General features: G+C 40.1%; 1 protein-coding gene across 1 annotated transcript; it reads right to left on the minus strand.

The window, feature by feature from the left end:
• Positions 1-443: 443 nt before the first annotated feature.
• gipc2 (GIPC PDZ domain containing family, member 2) lies at positions 444-22832 on the minus strand. Its single transcript, XM_003448451.5, has 6 exons — positions 22195-22832; positions 7495-7680; positions 3375-3555; positions 2854-2966; positions 2600-2681; positions 444-1565 (listed from the first exon to the last, which is right to left on the minus strand). Exons 1-6 carry the CDS (start codon positions 22465-22467, stop codon positions 1414-1416), a joined length of 987 nt encoding a protein of 328 aa, XP_003448499.1. The 5' UTR covers positions 22468-22832; the 3' UTR covers positions 444-1413.
• Between the last annotated feature and the right edge of the window lie 85 nt (positions 22833-22917).

Below are 22917 nucleotides of genomic sequence, written 5' to 3' on the forward strand. Positions count from 1 at the left end.
GCTTTAGCCTAGCGACTTGGTAGGCTGTACTCCTCTTTGATAGGCTTCGGCCTCCTGGTTTAAAAAAAAAAAAAAAAAGAAGGATAAACCAAACTAGGTGGGGCTAAATCTTAAAACTAACCCACACAAGTTTTTGAATGTGGAAAATTAAAATGAATTATAAAAAAGAGAAATGTCCTTAAAGTTTTAGCCTTTTTCAGTTTGATAACATTTGTCCACACAACCTGTGTGACGAAGCATAATCAGATTTTACCCAAATCCTACCCCTGAGAAACACCCTGTCAATTTAAACTAATAAGACTAAAACTGAAACTAAACTAAAAACTAAAAGACTACAAAATACAAATAAGCCTTTTCAAACATTACCAGCTACAATGAACTGCAAATATTCAGAGGAAGATGCACAACTAAGTCTGGAGCCAGATGCATTCATTACACAGCAGTCACATTAACAGTAAAAATTTTATTGTCTATGCAACAAAAGTGATCCCTTATAGTTAACATCAGAATATGACGGTAATCAGTCTGTATTTAAATTCACTTTGACAGCTGGTGCAGTTACATTATTACAAGTGCATTTATTTAAGACCGCAGACTGAAGTTGATCTGGACGTGGCCTTCATGTCGAGCCACATCTTTGAAAGTCTTACAGCATCTGATTTTTCTATTATAAAATAAATTACAGGGGGGAAAAAAAAAACGCTGAACAGACCTAACAGAAGACGAAAAAAAGAGAAATATAAGGAATGTGTGTCGTCATCTAAAGGCGTACGAAGTAAAAAGTCCTCTCTGTATTGCTCGAGATGTGTCGTAAGGGAAATTTCTATCATTTAAACGATTTAACAGGTTTCTGGAGAGAGAGAGGAGTATTGCTACAATCACTATGACTGATAATTACACAATGCTGCTGCTGTAAAAATCAGCAGCACCTCCACATATAAAAATAAGCCTATAAAAAGCTGTGCAATACATCTGGACATTCAAAAATCACACAGCTACTATAAAACATGATCAAACTCTAAAATTTAAGGTTGTGCATGTACCATTTAACAGACCCCTGCAGGACGACACTTAAATGCATCGTGAGCTTCAAACTGCAGCTGTTCTGTTGCTGAGGTTTACACAACATCTGGAATGAATCACCAACTTGTCAGCAGGCCGGAGATGGGTCCAGTGTTGGACTGGATATTTTACACAATTACACAAAAGAAGTGCTGATGCGCTAAACCTGACTTTTAAAGACGCCTTGGCAGAGAGCAAAGCTACACCTAAAAACGAAGAGAGGGCAGGACACTGCATCCACCCCCCTCCTGGGTGGTGCTATTTAAAGTTTGTCCAGTTGACTTCGGAGATTATGAAGATTTTGGGGGGGTGTTTGTGGAATATGCGATGAGGGAGGAGGCAGCTGCAAATTTAAAGTCTTCCATCCCTGGCGTCTCCTATGGCGCCCCAGACATCAAAGACAAACTCGTCGGGAAAGGCGAAGTCTCCGAGGGTCTCGTCTAACGCCATGGCGAATTCATCCGGGTTCTTCTTGTCGCGTCCGACCTCGACCATCGTAGCAGCTGGAGAGAGAGGAGGAGATAATTGAGCATCAAGACTGAGAATCCTCTACAAGAGCTCTTAAGAAGATGAATTCAGGCATTACCCAAACTGAAAATATTTTATTTCCTCTTTTAAATTAAATCCATCTATTGCATTTAAGGCCTTTACACACCAGACGTATAAAACCTGTGCAAATATTTATGCTGATGCTCTGTAATTATTATTCTGCTTCCCTAGATGTGTTCCCAACTCTGCCATCAAGAGCTCAAACTGCCTGACTGACATCTTGAAATTTGTATGAAAGCAGCCGTAATACAACTGCAACAGAGAATTGGTTGAACCCCAAATCTCCGTTTAGAAACATCAGCGCCAGCTCATCATTCAGGGGAAATATATTTCTTAGCATGTTCTTAAAAATCTGGTACTGGGAAGTGTTGTAAATAAGAGTCCAGGAGTTTATAAATAAGAGAGTGAGAGCATTTTCCAGCACTTTCTGAATCTGGGACAGCATCTTACTGTGTGATCTGGTGGCTCACATTCCCTATGCATGGTTTGTGTGGGTATCATGCAGTAACCATCAGAGTGGACACACAGTGAAAGCTGAGTACTTCAGCCACAGATGGATATTAACTTTGAACTTTTTGTTTGTTTGTTTTAAATATTAATACTTTAGAAAAAGTAGAAAAAGTCTAATTTTCTTGCTGGTGTTTTAAGTGAAATGGATGTTTTTTTGGTATGTCTTGTGTAAATTGTCCTTTGCACTACACTCTTGGAAATAGAAAACCTTCATCAGCTGATCAGATTGAGGCCTGTAATCCCAAAGGAACTACAGGTATGATGGAATTTCACAGCTTCCTGCTATAATCTTGCAGAATATGAGGACCTTGGACTGATGAACTGATAAAGACCCAGGGTGAACAGTGGGTGCAGTATGATACCCGGCTTTAGATTTATTTTGGGGCTTTATTTTTTTTATGAGCCTTTATTCTTGACAGGCCAGCAGAGTAGTAGTAGTAGGGGGAAGAAAATAAATTTAAAATTAGACAATCCTTACCAAGTTCAGTGTCTCTGATGCCCATGTAGCTCTCCAGAAGGTCATCGACTTTCTTCACGGCCTTCTCCTCAAATTCTGTTGGCTAGCACAAACACACGACTCAAAGCGTTAATCCCCGAGCTCCGTATTACGTTCACTACTCTTCCCAGCCCTTGTACAAGGACACAACCTGATAACAGTGCCTTGGTTTCAGGCAGATTTGGACATTAATTCAAAATAAACACTTATTTCCTCAAGACCCGAGAGAAACGCACCTCATCCTCTACGGTAGCCGGACCTTTAGAGCGGAGTCTCAGAGTCCCCCTCCCTGTGCCAATCTTATTTTCACTGGCAGGTTTGGCGCCCTTTGACCGGGGTTCAAGCATATCTGTGAATAGAGAAGACAATATTAAGTAAACCCTGAACTTGTAAACCCGGTAAAACAGGTTTGATTTTGTAAACCGTTTAATTTCCCCGAAAGGAATGCAGAGCCCACGCTGCAGTGTTTAAACGTGACTGCATTATGATGTTATTCAGCGAGATGAGCCTGGTGTCAAAATGTAGGTAAAAAGGAGATCTTCCATATGCCGCACCTTGTTTTGACAGGATTGTGACATGTTACTGAAACAGCCTAAACTCAAATACGTATGACAACTTGTCCAAGATGCCTGAAACTTTCCTGCCAAGTGAGAAAGTGTACTTGTGTACTCCTCAAAGTTGGCCTGCGGTCTCTTTACCATGTGTATCAGTGGTTTAATATGCTGAAGCTTCTGAGTCGATGCTGCTTCTTACTCACCGAAGGCCTTCATGGGCTCGACCAGTTTCAGGGTGAACGGCTTGTCTTTGGGCAGGTCTTTAAGCATGCGTGCGACCTCGTAGTGCCGCGTCCCGACGATATTTTGCCCATTAATGCACTCTATATGGTCGCCAACACAGATCACCTTCACATTGTCTGCAACGCTGCCGTCTTTGATACGCTGAAACATAGAGAGAGCATAGAAAAAAGGGAAAAAAAAGGTGAGTGATGTCATTGGCATGGCATAAAAGCTACACGGAAAGCTGATGTTTGAGGGTTTGGTTTTTTGTTTGAAAGCAATGCTAGTGCATGTGGATCAGACCGGTATTATCCATTGTTTGTGGGCCTGTGGATGTTTAAATTATACATACTTCTGTGGAAATCCAAAAAGCAATGAAGGTCACTTTCTTCCATTTTTAATTTAAAGAGTAAGATCCAGAATAATCCTTGAATGTCAGTATAACCAGGGTCTGAGGGTTTTTTTTAGAGGAGGTCATGCTGTGGGTTCAGGTGGGGGTGAATCAGAATCATAAAACTACTCTTAGAGCCTCTTCCCTCCATACATTTAACTCAGAGCTATAAAACATACATCGGGGTAGACAAGTGATCCTCACAAGAGTTCACGTGTCGTTAAGGATGTGAAATAAGAAACCGAGATGAGCTTTAATCATTTAATTTCCACACAGATTGATAAAGAAAAAGTCCAGCAAGTTAAGTCCGACTGAAAGATCTCTCAACTTACAATGACATCACCTCACTGGCCCACAGGCTGTAGTGTTAAACACAGTCAGGTCATCAGGATGCAATGCTGTCGCAGCATCACATGATGGCACACGTGAGCAGGCCGAGACTTTATGAGATTATTTTACAAGAGACTGAAATATGATCTCTCTGATTCAAATTTATGTGTTGCTATTTATGCGCTTAGCTTCACATTAACAGAACATTTAGTCAACTTTTATATATTTAGCATATTTATGTTACATTTTCTTCATCTTTTTAATTTTTTTTTTTTATGTTTATCATTGATAGCGAGGTCAAATATGCAAAAGATCACCCAAATGCAGTGTTCATTAAATGTGGCAACAATATATATACATTTTGGAGAAAAACTGAGGAAAAACAACTTTTTGGGAAAAATTGTAAATACTGGATTACAGTTGGTGTTCATTATCAATGAAGACTTAAACCTCAGAGGGTTAATAAGCCTTTTTTTCTATTTTATTAACACATGTCATGCTGAATAAATCTTTTCCCCTGTGTCCTTAATGATGAATTTTGACACCTCAGTATAAATCAGTAAAGATGTGATTTCTGATGCACACCCAGAACCGAACAAAAACCAGAGTATTCTTGTTCTAATGAACGGATGTTATTCTGTATGTACTCCTGGTCTCACAGCACAGCACTGACTGACTTCGACCAGAATAGAGGCAGAAGTGGGAGGCCAAACTGACCAAGAGGACAAGCACATCCACAAGTCTATAGGTTGAGAAATAAATCTGCTGGCAGCTTCATTAAATGGTACCTGCAAAACATCAGTGTCACTGTCAGTGGTGGAAGAGATGCCTCCAGCATTCTGGCTGGTTTTTAAGGATTGGTCCATGTGGGCAAAGGACACAGGAAGATGAAAACAGAGTAAATAAAGACTATGATGGAGAAGTGCTTGGCACAGTCTGTCAGGTGACAGTCTGAGGAATATGATAATGTGTATGTATGTGTATATGTGTGTGTGTGTGGGGGGGGGGGGGGGGGGGGTAGGACTAAAAGGGAATTTTTTTTTTTTTAACAAGGAAGGTTATCACTATGAACTTTCCAAGCCATAAACTGTGGATGCCGCTTGACTGGAGCTGTTCTTTGTTTCATTGCCCTGTTGTAGGAGGAAACTGGCTCCAATGGAGCTCCATTGGCTTTAATGCAGAGGCCAGGTGAGCCGGGGAAGGATATATCCAATAAGATTTTTTGTTGGTTTTGCTGATGTCCAAATTATTTTAACCAAGCCTGCACAGGTTTTCAGAATCAATAAGAAAAGTGAGCATAGACAGAAGCAGAGAAAAAAAAACCCGATGGTTTGCAGATGACCTCGATGTGAAAAACCTCCACTGATTTGAGTTTGACATCATTTGGTAACTGTCAGTAAACCATGCCAGCACTGGTGAAAGGGATTGCTATCTCGGAGGCATGTTTCCAAGAGCTCAGACAACTTGGATCCACTTCTCCTATGAATTGGATTTCCATTCCGGTTCTCAACTCTGCTCACAGCTTGTTAGAATGATATAAGATAAATCACCATCAAGCAGAAAGTCAATGTCTTGACTACATTCCTCGTCTTATTTGAAACTCATTTGATGAGTGAAAGTATGTTTTGTTTTTTTTAAACATTAGCAACATGAAATTTTCTGGGTGATCCTGAACTTTTGAGCAATAATTTATATTTTAAGAGTATTTCTTGACATTTATTTGAATCAAAGAGGGAAAAAAGACATGAAATGTAGTGGGAAGAGATTAGACGACAATACGTAGCATGCATGTGGACAGTGAGACTCAAACCAGGAACCTGCGCCTTTCAGCACTTACATGCATGTGACATGAACACGCAGCTCTCAGGTTATTTAACTTTACTGTTTACTTTATATAGTATGAGCATGCATTATTTGAGTCGGTCATGTGTGGGTAAAGCTGAGAGCGTGTATGTCATCATCACTGTTCAGTATAATACTTGCTGTTTGGGTTGCACATGTACTTGTGCTGTTTTTTTTTCTTTTTGTGGGAATCAACTGTTCTAAGATGATTTACAGGTTCATTACAAAAATAATCAGCATGTTTATTAAAGGGTTTATGCACACGAACTTTGAACATTTATCTTGCTCACAGTATAATGAGCAAGATAAATGTTCAAAGAGCCGCCAACATATTGGTACACATGGTGTCACACAGTCAAAATACACCAGTGCAGGTTACAAAAAAAAACAAAAACAAAAACAAAAAATTCCCCACAGTCAGTGGTTAGTGTGTACTGGTGTATCGTGTGTGCAGGTAGTCTGTCCTGCTGTAATGCTGGCAGGTTGGAACCAGTTTCTGAGGTGCAGGAAGCAGATACGTCTATCCTGGTTTCTGGTTGTCAATCAGGTCATCGTCGGGCTGCTGTTGTTACTCCAAATAACGCTGGTCCAAGCACGCTATTGGGATGCAATTTATATTTGAGAATCCTAGTCAGGCTGCTGACCAAACTGTGGTGCCTTTTTACAAGGTTGGGTGTGTTTGACAGAGGAGTGGTCATTTGGGATTAGCTGGATAAAGGCATTGTCACTTCTTTTTGCGTTTTGATACACAGGACGACGCTCTATAATCAGTCAGGTGTGACCCAATCCCACACGTTGGGATTTATCATAAGGGCAACCCTACATGCATTAGTACGACTAGTTTTATTAGTAGAGAAAAGCTCCTTCCAAATTTGGCCAAAAAATAGAGTGGTGTGTTATTAAATCCCTCAAGTGTGTGCTTTTTTTGTTTTTTGTTTTTTTAAATCCATCAGAGAAAGATTATCCATGCCAGGCTCCTTGCTCTTATTTTGAAAATCCAGTAGCTGCTAACAAGCTAACCCTGGCACTTCCTCTCCTGTGACTACTCCTGTAGCGGTCCTTGATCTTAATTAGCTGCTCCAGCTCCACCATCTTGGACTGCTGCTGGGAACAGTAGTCCTCCACCTGCTTTGGAGGTCGACTGTGAGCTGGAGTCTCACTCAAACCGGACCCTGCAGCAGGTGGAGATCTGGTTCATGTGCACAGAGCAAACAGCTGCAGTCCAAAATGGTGAAGCAGGATGAGAGACTCACTGAAGAAGCACCTCAATATATGAATCAGTTATTATTGTCGCAAAGTACCTGGCAAACATAATATTTGCAGAGGATAAACTTAATTATTTTTCACTGCTTAATATTTTACTGAGAAAGCCTGTGCAGTGTGAAATGAGCTGCACAAACACACTGTATATGTAGGGGAAACAAATAAAGTTCTTCTAGCCTTGTATTAACTAATCATGTTACATAACGCCACATCACTGCAAATTAAAGGTAGATTGTGATGCATTCACTGTGAGGAGCTCTGCTCCTTCTTCTTACCTTAATGAAAGCGTAGCCGGCTCCGTTGTCTGTGATGGTGAGGCCCAGAGCATCTTCTGATTTATAGACTTCTACCTCCTTTTTTAACCCTCTAACGTGGGCGAAGATAAAATCCTCGAGGCCGATCTGCCCCCCCAACAGCTTATCCATGTCTATCTTGTGTGTGTTGAGAGTGCAGAAGAGGATCTGTAGACAGAAAAGAAGCAGGAACATCATTAACACGTCACATGTGAGATGAGGTCCATCCAAGAAATAGTTCAAATGTGAGGGAAACACGTAGAACAGTCTGCATCTCGTATAATTAAAAATTATTTCTGTTTTTAATTACAGCATGAAAATTGAGCTGAACTCCAAAATAAAAGTTGCTGGAGTGTAGATGACTGAGTGCTGTGTCACTGTGCTAAATGCAGAAGTCATCAGGGAACTCTGTGTTTATAGCAGCAGCTAAGTTATGCGGTTATGCCCTCTGCCACCCCACGGTGTCATCAGTGAGAGTCAGAGCTGCATTTTAAATTGTGTTTGAAGCAAATGGGGGAAATGACCTTTACTCCTGTGTGGCTTCACACCTCACCAGGACAGAAAGAAGGGCAACATGATCACCAGAAACATGATAGACCAGAAGGAGCCTGATTTAACTCCTCTTCAGACAGAAGCTGGACAGTGAGACCCAGGAGGAAGAGTCCAGTGCTTGTGAATCATTTATCCTGCTCTGACTCACCTACACAGACATTTAAGCTGGGGCTAAGTTCTGCTTTTATCCAGATTTATTACCAGCGCTTATATTAAAGTGATGCATCATTCTTCGACTGTGGGATCAGCTTTGCAAGAGAAAATGATCCAGGATTCAGAGGCTGACTTGCAGATCGGGAATGTTTCGTACAGATTTATCTGCAGGATGACCTTTGTGCACCAATCAGTCACTGGCAGTGAGGCTGGCCTTGTTTGGGTCTCTTTGTCCTCCTGTGTACCGACAAGTGCTATTCACACACGCATTGGCTGACGCGGCCTCTTTTGGTTGCCTTGGGTTACCAGACTATAAAAGAATTTGATTATAATGGAGGGAGGCTGGTGGAGGAGAAGGCAGAGAGAAAAAGTAGAAGTACAGGAGAAGGGGAGGCGATGGGGGTACTGTAGCTTAATTGACAGCTTTTTTTTTTTTGCTTTTTTTCAAACCCCCTCCACCCCACCGCCCAGGCCAGGTAGTTACTCCTGCATGGGTGGGAGGACTGGCAGCAAACGCCTACGCCCGATTACCGAGGCTGCCTCCTGCATTAAGCTGCTTCTGTTAGAGGCAGGCAGCTCTCAGCACTCCTCTCCTCCTGCTGGGCCGCCTGCTGACGCTGCGAGTGTCGCTACTTTGCGGCGAGCAGCATCACGCACTCACGCACAGCCTCTACTCTGACGGCCTGACTCACAAGAACAGACACTACACCTCCCACGGCCTTTGCCACGCTCACCAAAGCCCTGATAACCACATGGAAAAAGGGCAAGTCAAAAGAGAGGCACTGCAATCTGTTCAGCATCATCCAAGACAAAGCTACTCATGTATCCTTAACAAGAGGATTAAAAACTCACCGAATCAGATTTAAGTTACAATTTAGAGACAAAACTGTGTCCCAGATCAATTCTTTCTGGTAATATAATGCAGGTAGTTTGTATAGCTTAAGAAAACATTTCGGTTGATATACAATAACATACCATATACTCGTCTTCTCTACTGATTTTGGCTTTCAAATAAATTATCTGCACTCAAAAGTCTAAATTGTTGACATTCCGATAAAGATAAAGAGCAACAAATATATACATATACCTACCATGGGTATTTTTGATCAACGTCTGCATAAAATCACACAGAAGCTGAAAAGTCAAACTACTCACACATATTTAAAACCCTGAACCACTGACATCGGTATCTAGTTTGTTAAAAAAAAGAAAAGAAAAGATCCAATCATTAAGCTATAATTACTTATTTTTGTTAAAAAAACAAAAGCTACTCTTATAGAGTCCAAGAATAAAAGCGTGGAAATGTGCATAATAAAACCACTTTAATATAGATGCAAATAGACGAGTGACTAACCGGCTGTTAACAGAGAAAGAGAGCAGCTGAAATAAGAAAATAACAATCTCCACCTTTTTGTTCTCCACATCTAGACTGTATGAATCAGATCTATTATCCTCGCTTTTAAAAATATATATAGAAGGTAAGTCTAGAAAAATAGAGCCCCTAATTGCACCTGCCTCTGAAGTATACCCCGGCATTAAAGCAGTATTGACTCAAAGCTTAGGAAACCTGTTTCTTTGGCAACTGAACCGCTGCCAATTTACAGCCTCTTCAGTTAGCCTCCAGTCTTTTAATGGCAGAGCCGAGGGTCAGAAAGATTACAGAGGAAGCATCAAGCTCAAAGTGGGATCTCACTCATACGTAACGCCTTCATAAGCTGCTGTGTTTTTTTTACACTTTCCATCTTCTGCCGTTACTTTTTTGCATTTTTAGGGCTTAACTGGGAATGCTGAGCTAAGCTCTGTGTATTGTGGTGTGGCTGTTTTCCAGCAGGAAACCACATCCATCAGCATTTAGGCCTGTGTAATCATTTACCTAACTGCGGATGTGAGACTCTTCAGGATGAAAGCTGGGGGGGGGGGTGTAATTTTGGAAAGGTGGTGCAGAAAAAGCATAGTTTATTATGAAAAGCCTGTTTTTAATTAACTGAAACATGATGTTTCTGATCCCGGCTGACAAACAATCCAGCCCTGATCGTGTGGTCCAGAGTGGAGAAGACAGATGGGTCATTCTGACTCAAATCAGCACTGGCTTTTTGCTCAACTGCCTCAGATTAGCATAAAAAATGTTATGCTACAAAGTCTGAACATATCTATTGAGTGTGGGAAATCTTAGCTTCATATATTCAATTGTTTTCAACATATATTTGGAATAATGGTCTTTTGATCCCCAATCACAACCCTTTACTGGGGTAACTGTTCATACTTTAGGCTGGACACCATCACGCATTTTGGATATCTTACAAGCAAACACCAAATCTTCCCCAGAAAGTCAAACTGAAAATCTTTTTTTAAATACCACAATGAACTTGAATGAAAATACTTCTACTACTTCTACCATCTTTAAACTAGTTCTTTCTACAGGTCTTCAATTTTCAAGTAAATTCAAGTTCTCAGGATTCGATGTTGAACTTCAGCTATTCTTTCTTTTCAGGTTCCTGAAGTCTAGTTAAGTTTTGAATGACATACCTTAAGTAGTTCTATAGATACAGTGATTTGAAAAAAATAATAATTAAAATAAAATAAATAACTTATGAGAAAAGGCTGGAAAAACCACCAAAGCCTCCACAGAATTATTATTATTATTAGCAAACTAATAATTATGGAAAGCTAACATTTGGCAGTTTTCCTATTAAGTACAAGTATCATCATTTCTCTTTCTTCTGTTGTGCCAATTCCCAACATCAGTTGTTTATTTTACCTGCATATGTCACATTAATTGAACTTATTTTCACTCTTGCGCGCCACGTCCCAACAGTCGGGCCAACCTCACAATATTAGACCTGCTTTTTACAGTAATCCGATCCCTGACGTTTTGCCTCACAGGTATTACTTTAAATACACTGCCCTTATAATTTAAATATAACCATCCACCACTTTAACACCACATACATTTCAGAAAATAAGGAAAAGGCGGATAGGTCCCACTTTAAAAGCATAGGTTGACTAGAATACTTAAACTGGCATTAGTTCTTGGGATGGACGGGAAACGTAGGTTTATTTTAATGTAAACAAATAGATGTAAATGTTCTTTTAAGGAACATTTCATTTACAAAACAGATGAGCAGCCTTGGATATCTTAAACACTGCCTTTATTTGATAGAGAAGGACAGGAAAGTGGGAGAGGAAGACGTGCAGCAAAGGGTTTGGACTCAAACTCAGCCTTGGGGAATATGATCACCTGCTCAAGCAGAGTTAAACTGGTGCCTAGCTTGAAACGGCTTTTAAAGACATTCTTCCATTCACATTCACATCTGTGTAGCAATGCTAACATCACCTGACCAGGAGTATTAGTGCTGAAAACCTGAAAACCTTCAGGTTACTTCAGCTTCGTCATTTATAAAACCATCTCAGTGTGCCACTTTGGAGCGTCCAGCCTTCAGTCAACACGTCTGACACCCCTGCTCTGGACTGAAAACAGATTCGATTTTTATACAGTGTGAAAACGCACTGGAAAAAACAATCATGTTTACTTCCCAGGTTAAAGATTAACTTTGAGGAAGACGGTGCATTGATATCGAAACACATTCTTAGCCTGATGTGAAACCTGGACAGTAAGTTTCCATTCAAGTGCCTCTAATTTCCTGAGAATAAGCTAGATTTGTTGAAATTAAGACAAGTTTAACTGGTTTATTGGTGAAGAATAATTGATGAGAAACAGTCCACAGATATCTGGATGTGTGTTTTTTCTTTTAATCCACTGCTTCAGAGAGCTCACGGCCTACACACTTGTTACAGCTGTGAAAGGCTGTTAAACGACCTGAGGTTAAACTCTCCTCTGGTGCACCACCACACCCATCATATATGATAACGAAAACTAGTTTTCTTTTCACCCGTGGCTGTTTTGTCTCCACGCGGTTCCTCCAGAGAGGTCGATGGAAAAATGAAGTTGCCGTGACAACAACTCCACCACAGCCGGTAAACAACCACTTAAATCGCTTAAAAACAAGCTGTGGTCCGGTGAAGAGTGAGCACACACCTGGGGTCTGTTTCTGCAGCTTCGCACACTCCTCGTTAGCTCGTTTCTTGCGGGCATGCGATGAGCACACAGACAGAGTTCCTGCTAATTTGCTTATCACATGTGTAATGAACCACAATTACCAGTAAGCTCATGTTCCCTGGAATCATGTTGCAGGATAATTTAAATGCATGTTATTAGAAAGCCAAACAGCAAAGCTGGGGGTGTTTAACTTGGCCAGGTCGCTCTTGTAATACTGATCCCACTGGGACGTCCCGATAACAGTTTCAGCTCAAGAGGATCGATCGTTAAGAAGGTTAAAAAATAAACTTTGGGGAAAACCTACCAGCAGTGAATAAGTTACCCGAATAAAGGAAAACTTAAAGCCTTAAATTAATCCCTGCTGAAAAGACTTAGCTAAATAATGATCATTATAAGCTTCATAAAAACAAATGGCAGATCTGACGGTCAGGATCCAAGTGGCCAACTACTGTATAAATATTGTACTTTCACAGTGTACTTACAAGGATCAGATGTGAGGCGAAGAGTGTATTTGTGTGGTGTCTAATGCCAAGATTGGTCCCAATAAATCCAACTTAAATCTTGGCATCGATCATGAACTGCACTGTGTTGGCACATTTCTTCTTGTGAGACTCACCTGTGTTGATTGCTATAAACTAAAGCTAATCAAACATTCTAAATTATTATTATTATTACTATTGCAGTCGGATGACCGCTGGCCACTTTCTGACGTTAAAAGCTCTGGTTGCCTAGGTAACCTACTAGTGCATTTACTATAAGTCAATCAACAGTATACTGCGTTTTCATTGGCAGCTCAAAGTCGTTGAATCTCATTTGCTTTCTGTGCGCTCTCTTGCTTTATCAGCATGCATCTCCATAGTAACTTGGTGCAGAGATAAGAGGGCAACACATGCAAAACTGCTGCTTGCTTACCAGACAGTTCTTTGGAAAACAGCGTGAGCATTCCTGGGAGATGCCTCAGACCTCCGGACAGTAAAAGGGTCTTTAGTTTTTTTTATTTGTTTGTTTTTTACATATTGATAAGAATCAATAAGTAATAGAGATTCTTTAAAAAAAAACAACAACAAAAACAACATATTTTTTTTGCACTTTTCCTGTCTTCTGCAACAAGTTTAAAACAATGTTATTGTTCTATAAGACTCAATATTAACTATTTGAACAAGCTGACCTTATAAAAAACTTGTAACTAAGCCCACATTGTTTACCCACACCTTTAAAAATAAGGCCCAAACTGTCTGACACTCATAAACACGAATTTACTGTAATTGATCCGAGCCTCCCATGTCTTAGTGACAGAACTGTGATACTGGTAAATCGTTTTTGTGGCCTTTCCTTTGTGGGGTTAGACTTTATTAGTACAGCAGCTCTATCCAGTCTTTAGTGACCAAAGCACTTTAAGCACACGTCACTTTTTGATTCTGCTTTGTTTACGTTTTAATCACTCTTTCATTCAAGTAGCAGTTTGTCAGTAAAGCTCATCTTATCTCATCGTATGCCAGCTGTGTTGTTTTCAGCCCATATTTTTGTTTAATCTCCTCACATGATTTACAGTTTGATCATCCCAGAATAATCTGTCATTCAGCTGGAAAAAAAAAATAAAAATCACTGACTTATTGAACTGATAACCACCTTCGTGTGACTACTCAGCCTGATTGATGATGCTAGGGTAAGTGAACATAGATAAAGAAAAGATAACCTGGCTATGTTGAGGTTGCTTCATAGTAAAGGGTCTGCGATCACCCTATTTATAGCATTGAGTGGCAGAAATAAGCTAAGGATAAGATATAATAAGTTAAAAAGAAAAAGAAAATAAGCTAAGGATTTTAGATAAGAGAAAAAAAATGCACTGATAGGGAAACATGTTCATTTCAAAAAGCACTCTGCAGACAGGCTTATTCCTGTGTGGAGGAGTATGCATGCAGGTTTGGTTGGTTTGCATATTGTTGAGGTAACAAGTCTGCATTATTTCTCACTATTGGTTTAAAAAAAACGAAGCCTTTTATGCATGAATAAAAGACCTAAGCCTTCTAATCCATGTCATTTTAGTATGGGACAAACAGTCTACAACTGGGCAACCTGAACTCCTGTTTATCCTGACTTGGCTTGTTTTTTACGACCTCCAGGAAGTGAGTGCTGGAGCCTAGCTAACACAAACAACAGACTCAAGCCCTATCAAATAAGATTGTTTCACCTAATCCCCCTACTACACCACCACTACCCTCCACCAGCAGCACCAGATTAAGAAATGTCTGGCCGTGAACTACCTGGAGGAAAACAAAAACAACAAGGCATACGTCCATTTCACACGACCGTAGCCCAGATATTCAAACTACAGGCAAATGGCTGAGCGCTTTCTGCTCATCAGGTGGACAAGAAGCGAAGTCACAGGGCCACACCTGAGGCTGTAACACACTGCGGGTTTAAGTCCAATAAACAGACTTTGACCTGAGCTGAATGAGCACGTCAAGATTGTAATATCATATTGGTGTGTCATTTGTGGCTCATAACACGCACGCACACTTATCTTAGTCATCATAAAGTGTGTGCTTTAGTATGTGTTTAGCCATTTTTTATTTCAATTCCAGTTGTTTGTTTTTTTAATCTTCCTCTGCTCTTTGCTTTCTAGATCAAGTTACTGATTCTCAGCTTTAGTGTGAGATAAAGAAGTAACAAAGTTACTCCTCAGACATGCATGTGAATGTGACTTGAACAATATGACTTCGTTCAGCAAAGCCATAGATGAAAGCTCAGTGAATGCCTGTCAGCTGACCCACTCAGAATCAGCTGTACAACAACTAAACTGCACAAGGTTCATGCCTGCGATGCAGAGGAACAGAAACAAGCAGTGGTACCCTTAATGTGTCATCCAGTTTCTGATAATTCACCAGAGAAAACACCGATTAGAGTACTAGAGATACGTGAAAAAATTGCCACTTATTTTAATTTACCACTAAGAGAACATATAGATGACGTCTGATTATGTTTACATCTTTGATCTGGTGCTCTAGTTCCAATTAAATCGAACTCTGGTTAATTTTGCCTCTTGGTGCGGTTTGTTCGTGTAGGTGTAAACACGGTTATCACACTCGGGTCTGGACCAAAACAACCACACCGAGACCCTTTGGAGTGAGTGGTCTCGGTGCGGTTCCAAACGAACTCCAGAGTGGTTCATGTATGGTGTGAACTTGATCCGATTTGAACCAAATACCAGGTTTAAGATAAAAGTTTGGGCTAAAAACGTCCTTTATTGTTTGTACTCTGAATGCGGGAAGATGCTAAAGATATTAAAAAGTCTGCACGAGCCGTGAAATGAACGTAAATTCTCCGTGTTGTCTAATAGTCTAGAACACGTCACCTTCTCCCTGTATTTACTTTTGTTGCTCCCGCCCCGGAAGCATCTGGCCAATGAGCGGCCTGGATATCCTCACATGCTTCGTAGTGACGCATTTTGGTTTGCTTATACTTAACTTGGATTTTTCTCTGCGTGAAAACAAACCAAACCAGGAGAAAAATGCACGAGTTTACAAACTCATCAAAATGACTTTGGACCAGAGTAAACATAGGTGTGAAAACGGCTTAAGAGTAGGGTGGGGCAAGTTTGAGATGTGTGTTTAAACTGTTTTCTTATCTTGGTTTATAGAGTCTGTACTGTGGTAAAAATATAATAAAAAAAGACTCTTGAAGAAAATTTTGAGATTCTATTTACTCAAGTTGTACAAAGTTATGGTTTAGTTTAGTTTCAAGCAGTTGTACAAGAGCAAAAACTGATTTTTTTTTGCTTTTGATAGTCACAATGTCATGAAAACAGGATATAAAATTGATTTCGTTGCAGGTTTTTAACAGAGGTTAAATCCATTTTAAAATCCTGAAAATTTCACGTGGGCATCTCCTGTATGTAACGATTCATGTGGGCAAAAAAATGACGCATTAAAATCAAAAAGAAGTCAATCTGACCCAGAATCTGATTCTGAATGGGTCAGGTGGGAAACGCTGAATGATTTTCCATGAAATGACCCAGCTTCTAATTAAAAGCAAAACAACAGAGGCTCAGAGTGAACCGAGACATGCCTTAATGCAACGGTTTCTTGGAAAGAAATGTGTAACCTATTATAGGCACAGCAAGGAAGACAACACCATTGTTCATACTGTTCATGACATAATTTGTATCTGGTTGAGCCAAGATCTCATGTAACCTCACAGAGCGACTGGTTTACAAACAATCACAGTCTGTGCAGCTCCAAATCAATCAGCTTACATTATTTAGTCCTCCATAACTTCATTTACAAGGATGGTCGACTTTAAAGTATGAAAATGTAGATTAGATGCAACAGTTTAGCCAAAACGTAACTGAATAAACATTAAAGGAAGAGTATAAAATGAATCAAACTAGCTGCACAGCTGTGACAACTCAAAAAAACATTCTGATGTCCAAAAATGTAAGCAACACAATTACCTTTAAAAATTACCTGAAAACACGACTTTACTCGCTCGTATTTTAACCTTTAGAAAGCAAACATGTAATCATTTATTGGCTTATAAAAAAAATAAAACTACGCCATTCAAAAAAGCAAAAATTTTTATCTTGATATGAAGTCCAAAGATCCAAAGGTCTTTATGACAGCTAAACCAGATGGCACATCCAATAACAGCTGATACTGGGTTTTGAGTGTCGACTGCATTTGACAGTTTAGCAATACCTAAAATCTCACAGCCTCTTGATGTACTCTTCAGGAAATGCTCACATCTCTTAAAGCGGCGCGAAACAGCTCTTTCTGGCAGAGAAATACACCCCGGTGCCACTACCCTCAAGTACTTCCAGCTAAAACTGGACTGAAAACTGCAAAATCATTTTATTTTTCCCTCACAGAAAATGTTCATTCACTCAAAGCTCAAGCACAAAACTCTCCTGGTTAAATCATGAGTGCCAGTGATAAACAGCTCTATTACAATATTTTGGAATCTCTGGTCAAAAGTCACAGGTATAACTTTGAGAGAGCTTTATTTTAGTGGAGAAAACCAGCCAAGCACTCCATAAAGATCCTTGTCAAAACTGAAAAATCAGTCATTTTAATGGCTAAAACACCTGAGGGGCTCATTGTGAACTGTAACTCATGCAAAGCTTCTCTAGCACAGTCCAGAAAATAAAATATCAAGCTAACACAATAGGTCAACTTTAATTAAAGCTGAAGACTAAAACATAAAACCTGTTGGTTATATTATCCTTTTGGGTGGGGCGACACCAAGCTTCGTTACATTTCTGAAAACAATTAAATAAACTGGTCATAGACTTCGCTAAGTGCTGTCCCCTTTTGTAGATCTCCATCAGAGACCACTGACTAGCTGATGTTAAACTGTAAAATGTCATGTCTGCTGTGTGCTTTAAAAATGCATAAAATAAAATATTAAACTTGTTATATAAATAAAATGTAATTAGGTTACGATCACACTGTATTCAGAGTGTACACTCCCAGATAAAAAGATATCACTGTTAATTTAATAGAGAGCTAAACAAATATTAAACTTTTTTTTTTGTTAAATCTTGGAAACATTGAAAAAAAACAAAAAAAAAACAATACCAGTTAAACTTTAGCTATAATGGCTTTTTTTAAAATCTTTTTTTGTTGAGGTTTGTGGGTAATTTACAGACGAAACACTTTGATGTCACAAGGAAAAAAATTAATGATAATTTGGGCAAATTAGTCGAATTAGGCCTATTCTGAATTCCCCATAGATGCAAATGTGAGTATGGATGGTTAGCCAGCGTGCACCGCGCCTATCACCCTATGGTAGCTGGGATAGGCTCCAGCCCCCCGCAACACTGATAAGGATAAGCGGAAGAGAACGGATGGATGGATAATTCAGGCAAATGCAGCAAATTAAGATATTACACAGCAACCGTACCGAATAATATTGTCTGACATTCTTACTTTGCTCCTGTAAAGCAAAACTTTTTTTGGCTTTAAATTTGCATCACCGCTGTCTTTTGCTGATCCTGTCACCAGTCACGTTCAGACTGCAGTGCAACAAGGTTTGGTGGTGTTTACGGAGGGAGGAGGCCATGGGCAGAGCTGCTTCCCTGGGTCCTCTGGGACAGTTTATCTGCTTAGATGTGAGGCTGTGCCCACTGAGCCGGACACGAGGGACTTCCTGTGGTAAAAACCGTGGAGTCCATGAAACATTATCGCATCTCACTCCCTCGCTCTGTCTCCATTTAAATGTCACAGGTCTGAACTGGCTGATTGATAAGACATTTTGTAAATAAAAAGCCAGAAAAGTAATGTACTGGCTTTCTTTATATTCTTTTACAGTAAAAGACAAATGGTTAATGAGTACCTAAAAACACTCATGGCTGTTATCAATGTGAGATAATTGCTTAACGGGATAACTTAATATGTTGACATTTGAGTAATTTTTTTCCTGTGCTACCTGCTAGGCAAGCATCGAGGCATTAGCAGGAAATGACTCTTTATCTCTCAGTGTGACAGCAATCTAAATAAACTAGCGTGAATGTGAATCTCTGGTGATCCCTGTAGTGCAGGTTTTCTCTCGTCACCCTTTACGTGGTCATAAAACAAGTTACAGAGGAGCACGTTTGAGGCTGGTACTTAATAAGAGCAGTGAGAGTTCAGTCTCTGAACGTGCTGTGAGGCAGTTGTTGTAATGAGACAAGTTCAAACAGAGGCAGGAGATTCCTCACCGAGGGTTATTTATGAACGTGATGGGGCGAATACCATTTAGACACAAAAACTGAGGGATTAACATTAATTAAGGATAATTTTATTCCATCAAGTCACTCCGGCTGGTTTCAGAGGAGCGGCACTTCATTATCAGGAGTATATCTACACATGACGTGATTCACTGTATACCAATGCTACTGAAACAAATTCCTTTCCAGTTACTGCGCCTGTTGAATGAGGTGGTTGTAACTTTTAAATACATGTTGTGTAACGTCATCTGTCTCGACACAGCTTCATGCCGCCATGCATCATCCTCTGAAGGAGGAAGGAACGCGATTCTGTCAGCGTGAATTTTAAACTGGAGCTTAAAATGAGTTGGTTTGCACTTACTAGTTTATCACTTTTAAAATTTTTCCACCATGTTTCTTTGACTTTATTTCCTATTCTTCAGGGCAAAGATGTGCATATACCCCCATATCATAAGTTCCACCTACAATGTTGACATGCAATGTTTGTTATGTCTATGCTATGCACTGAGCTAGAAGAAATGCAATTTCAGTCTACTTTGCACTCCTTGTTGCGTGCCAATTTTGAAGCCATTTTAAAGGTACCAGTTATTAAAATACAACCCTGAAGAAAAGTTGTTGTTTTTTTTAATGGAAAGGCAAACAAAAGACTTATGGTCTCATACTTGTTCTTTCTTGTTCAGCACTTTATTGCTTATCCAATAATTGTTACATTTGAACAAAGCTCATATAGGCTTCACACTTTCTCCTCATGCTGGAAGAAAATTTTAAAAAAACAAAACCAAATCCCAAGTCTATCCTTTCCTGGCCACGCTGGCAAAAAGATACCTTTGTATCTACTAGTGTCTCAGCTGAAAGAGTCTTCTCGACCACTGGAGACATCGCCACAGCAAAACGGAGCACTCTGACCTCGGAGTGTGTTGATCAGCTCCTTTTTCTGAGCAAGAATGCCGACATTCCTTCACTATCTAAATGTGTTTACCTTTTTAGGGCAGCAACAAACAGGATCTTTTACTTATTTTAATTTAAGACAATGCGTTTTATTTTATTTCAATTTAACACTTTAAAACTATATTTGCTTTAGTTAATTTAGTTTCAAATTCTTCAGTTCCTGAAGGAGCTGCATAGTTTTTACAAACTGCATGGTTCAGAATAGCTATAACTGAACAGTTGTCCCCTGATGGTTGCATTCAGTTAAGCTGGACTAGACTGTAATACAAACACTTCAGTTTGTCAGCAATAAAACTGACTGAAGTGAGAGAAAGACTGAGCACTTTGTTATTAGATAAAATGAATATTGATAAAGTTTACCTTTATGGGCAGAATCTGCGGGCGAAAAAAGGTGATAAATCGCAATAACAGCTTATCGTGAGTTAAGTACTGTGATAATATCGTATCGTGGGGTATCTTGGTGACTCTCACCTCTAAAAACCAAATGCTAAGTGAATATTTAAAATTAGCCTTTTATTACATTGGAACCAAAAAGCACGAACAGGAGATTGATAAGACATTGTAGATATTTTTATATTTTTTTTCCCGTGGACACCCAGCTTGAGATGGTCTGTTGGTCGGATCTGGTTTAAGGTCTGCCACACTGATGCTGCAAGAGATGTATGTAGCCAGTGTTACGTCACCGACTGGCTTGTGAAGCTTGAGCTGAAGGTTTTCAGTATTTCAATATTTCACCTCATATAAAAAAGCTTCACACTGCGTAATAAAACCCATCACCTGACACCTACACTATCAAAATGGTCACTAACTCCATTTGTAGGAAGCTGTCTTTCAACCTCTTTAGGAGTAAATATCTGTGTGTTTCCAATGCCAGCAGGCCTAAATTGCAAAACTAGTGATTAAAAAACATAAATCACTGGGAATTTTTTTTTAATAAGAACAATGGGAAAAGGAGCCATGCACGGTTCTCCATAGACTTCTGTAGAACCGGAAGTCTTTGAGTCGCACCCTGCTGGGTACTAATGCACTTCCACACAGGATTCCCTTTTCAGACTCAGACGCTACACCCGTCGAGTTGGGTGTTAACATGTTCAAATAGCATCAAGCTGAAAGCCAGGGCCCAAGACATCCTGGCAGGTGATTTCGGTTTAACGACATGATGGATGTTAAGCGCTTCACCTGTCAGGTAAACAAAAGACACACATGCCACTAACGCTTTCCTTTTAAAACCAGAGCTTAAACTGTAAAACTTCAGAGGAGGACGCAGAACACGCTTTTGTCTTGAGGGCTTTCGTGTTTTACCGTAATAAAACAGCATCTAAAAATAGATGCACGTTCATTTGTAAGGTATCCAGTGACTGCATGCAGCACCCATGGTTTTACAGGGTTTAAGGTGTACAGAGTAGTACACTAGAGTGAGCAGGGTGTGTCTTTACAAACATCAGGCAATCAGAGACTTTTAATGGCCACAACGCAACTACGCTCTCAGAAAAGCCACTTATAAAAAGTGTTTAACCCAACCTGAAAGAAGCAGGGAGATCTTTAAGAGTGGAAGGGGAAAAGTGCTTATTCTGAAGAGGAACTGTCACTGTAATTGTAAAAGAAACTAGTAATCTACTGGTGATGTGAATAGTTGAGAAAATAAGTCAGTCTTGACATAGAAATAGGAGTTTGGAAATAGGTTTCTATGGTTTTGATATTGTGTCATTCCTCTTATGGTTTATTTTGATTTTATATGTCTTGTTAAGATGTTAAGACTGCATTTGCGTCCATCTATTTTGGTTTTCTTATTTGTTTTTTAAATATTATATGTTCTGATAATCATGTCAAGTGTATTTACGACATCGTGAGCTGGAAGAAAGATCATTTCCGTAACTCAAAGTACTATTTACTACTAAATACTTCCTGGCAACAGTCCTGCATTTACACTACTATTGTGTATATGTAAACCATTTTCAGGAGCTCATAGCATAAACTTTGAAAAAGTTCAGCTACACTTTTTTAAAAATTTGATTTTCGGTACTTTTCCCCAAAATTTCTTAACTTACTGAAATATTGGATCAGTGATTTCCTTTGAACCTTCCCAGGTACTTAAGTTAAATTACCTGTCAGGTTTAAAGGGCAAAATATTCGTGTTTTCCTAAACATCTACAAAGTATGCTAGCATACTTCACGTACTCCCTGTGAAATCCAGCTTCAACACCTAAACGCAGCGCTAAATCACTGACACCACCCACCCTTCCTGTGACAACAGGTGAGATCTTACCTCAGGTGCACTTATATTAAACGCCTCTGCTATCTTCGCGTACAACTCCTTGACATTGCCAAATCCCTCGATCCTGCCGGTGGGACTTCCGTGCGCCAGCTGCGTGTGGAAGACCAGTTTGGGCCGCAGGTTGGCAGGTGGCGCCGGGAGCCCCGCTCCATTCACCGCGGATTTACTCAAGCTCCCCGCACCTGTGTGCCCGCCGCTGACCACCTCGTTTTCCACCAAATGCTCCTTTGACTTGTTTTTCTTCTTCCATGGTCCCAACGGCATTTTTTTTTCTTATTTCGGGTTATCTTTTTCGATGTGGGATGAAAAAATCCGAGCCTCTGCTATAACATTGAAGTAGCTAACCTGTTGAGTTCGTGTTGTCCTTTATTTGCTTCCTCCTTCCCTAAAAGCCTTTCTTCCTTCCTGCCACCAGCACTTTTCCTCTCCTCACCTGGCCACTTCTTTAACTTGGTTGTTCGATAGCGACTCGGCCCTCGCTTGCAAATAAACCGTGTAAATATTCAACAGGTAGGGGGGTGAGTTGGATAAGCCCTGATACAACCTGCCGCCGCTGCCCGGTCCTCGGCTAACAATAGCTGCTCTGTATGCCTATCAGCATGCCCTGGGACGCAGGCGCAGTGGGACGAACCCGGGCTCAAGAGGGAGGGAAGGATCCCCGGTGCACCTGTAGGAGCGTCGCTTTTTTCAATTATTCAGCCTTTACTGAGACTT

This window comes from Oreochromis niloticus, linkage group LG18 (genome assembly GCF_001858045.2).
Source record: "Oreochromis niloticus isolate F11D_XX linkage group LG18, O_niloticus_UMD_NMBU, whole genome shotgun sequence".
Classification (NCBI taxonomy): Eukaryota; Metazoa; Chordata; class Actinopteri; order Cichliformes; family Cichlidae; genus Oreochromis; species Oreochromis niloticus.

What these genes read in the sequence shown, in the direction of transcription:
- gipc2 (XM_003448451.5), bottom strand. Translation starts at nt 22,467, where the DNA reads ATGCCGTTGGGACCATGGAAGAAGAAAAACAAGTCAAAGGAGCATTTG. An exon ending in CCGGCTACGCTTTCATTAAG is followed by an intron (nt 3,556 to 7,494) that starts GTAAGAAGAAGG and finishes TCTATGTTTCAG; the next exon opens with CGTATCAAAGACGGCAGCGT. An exon ending in CGGCTACCGTAGAGGATGAG is followed by an intron (nt 2,682 to 2,853) that starts GTGCGTTTCTCT and finishes TGTTTGTGCTAG; the next exon opens with CCAACAGAATTTGAGGAGAA.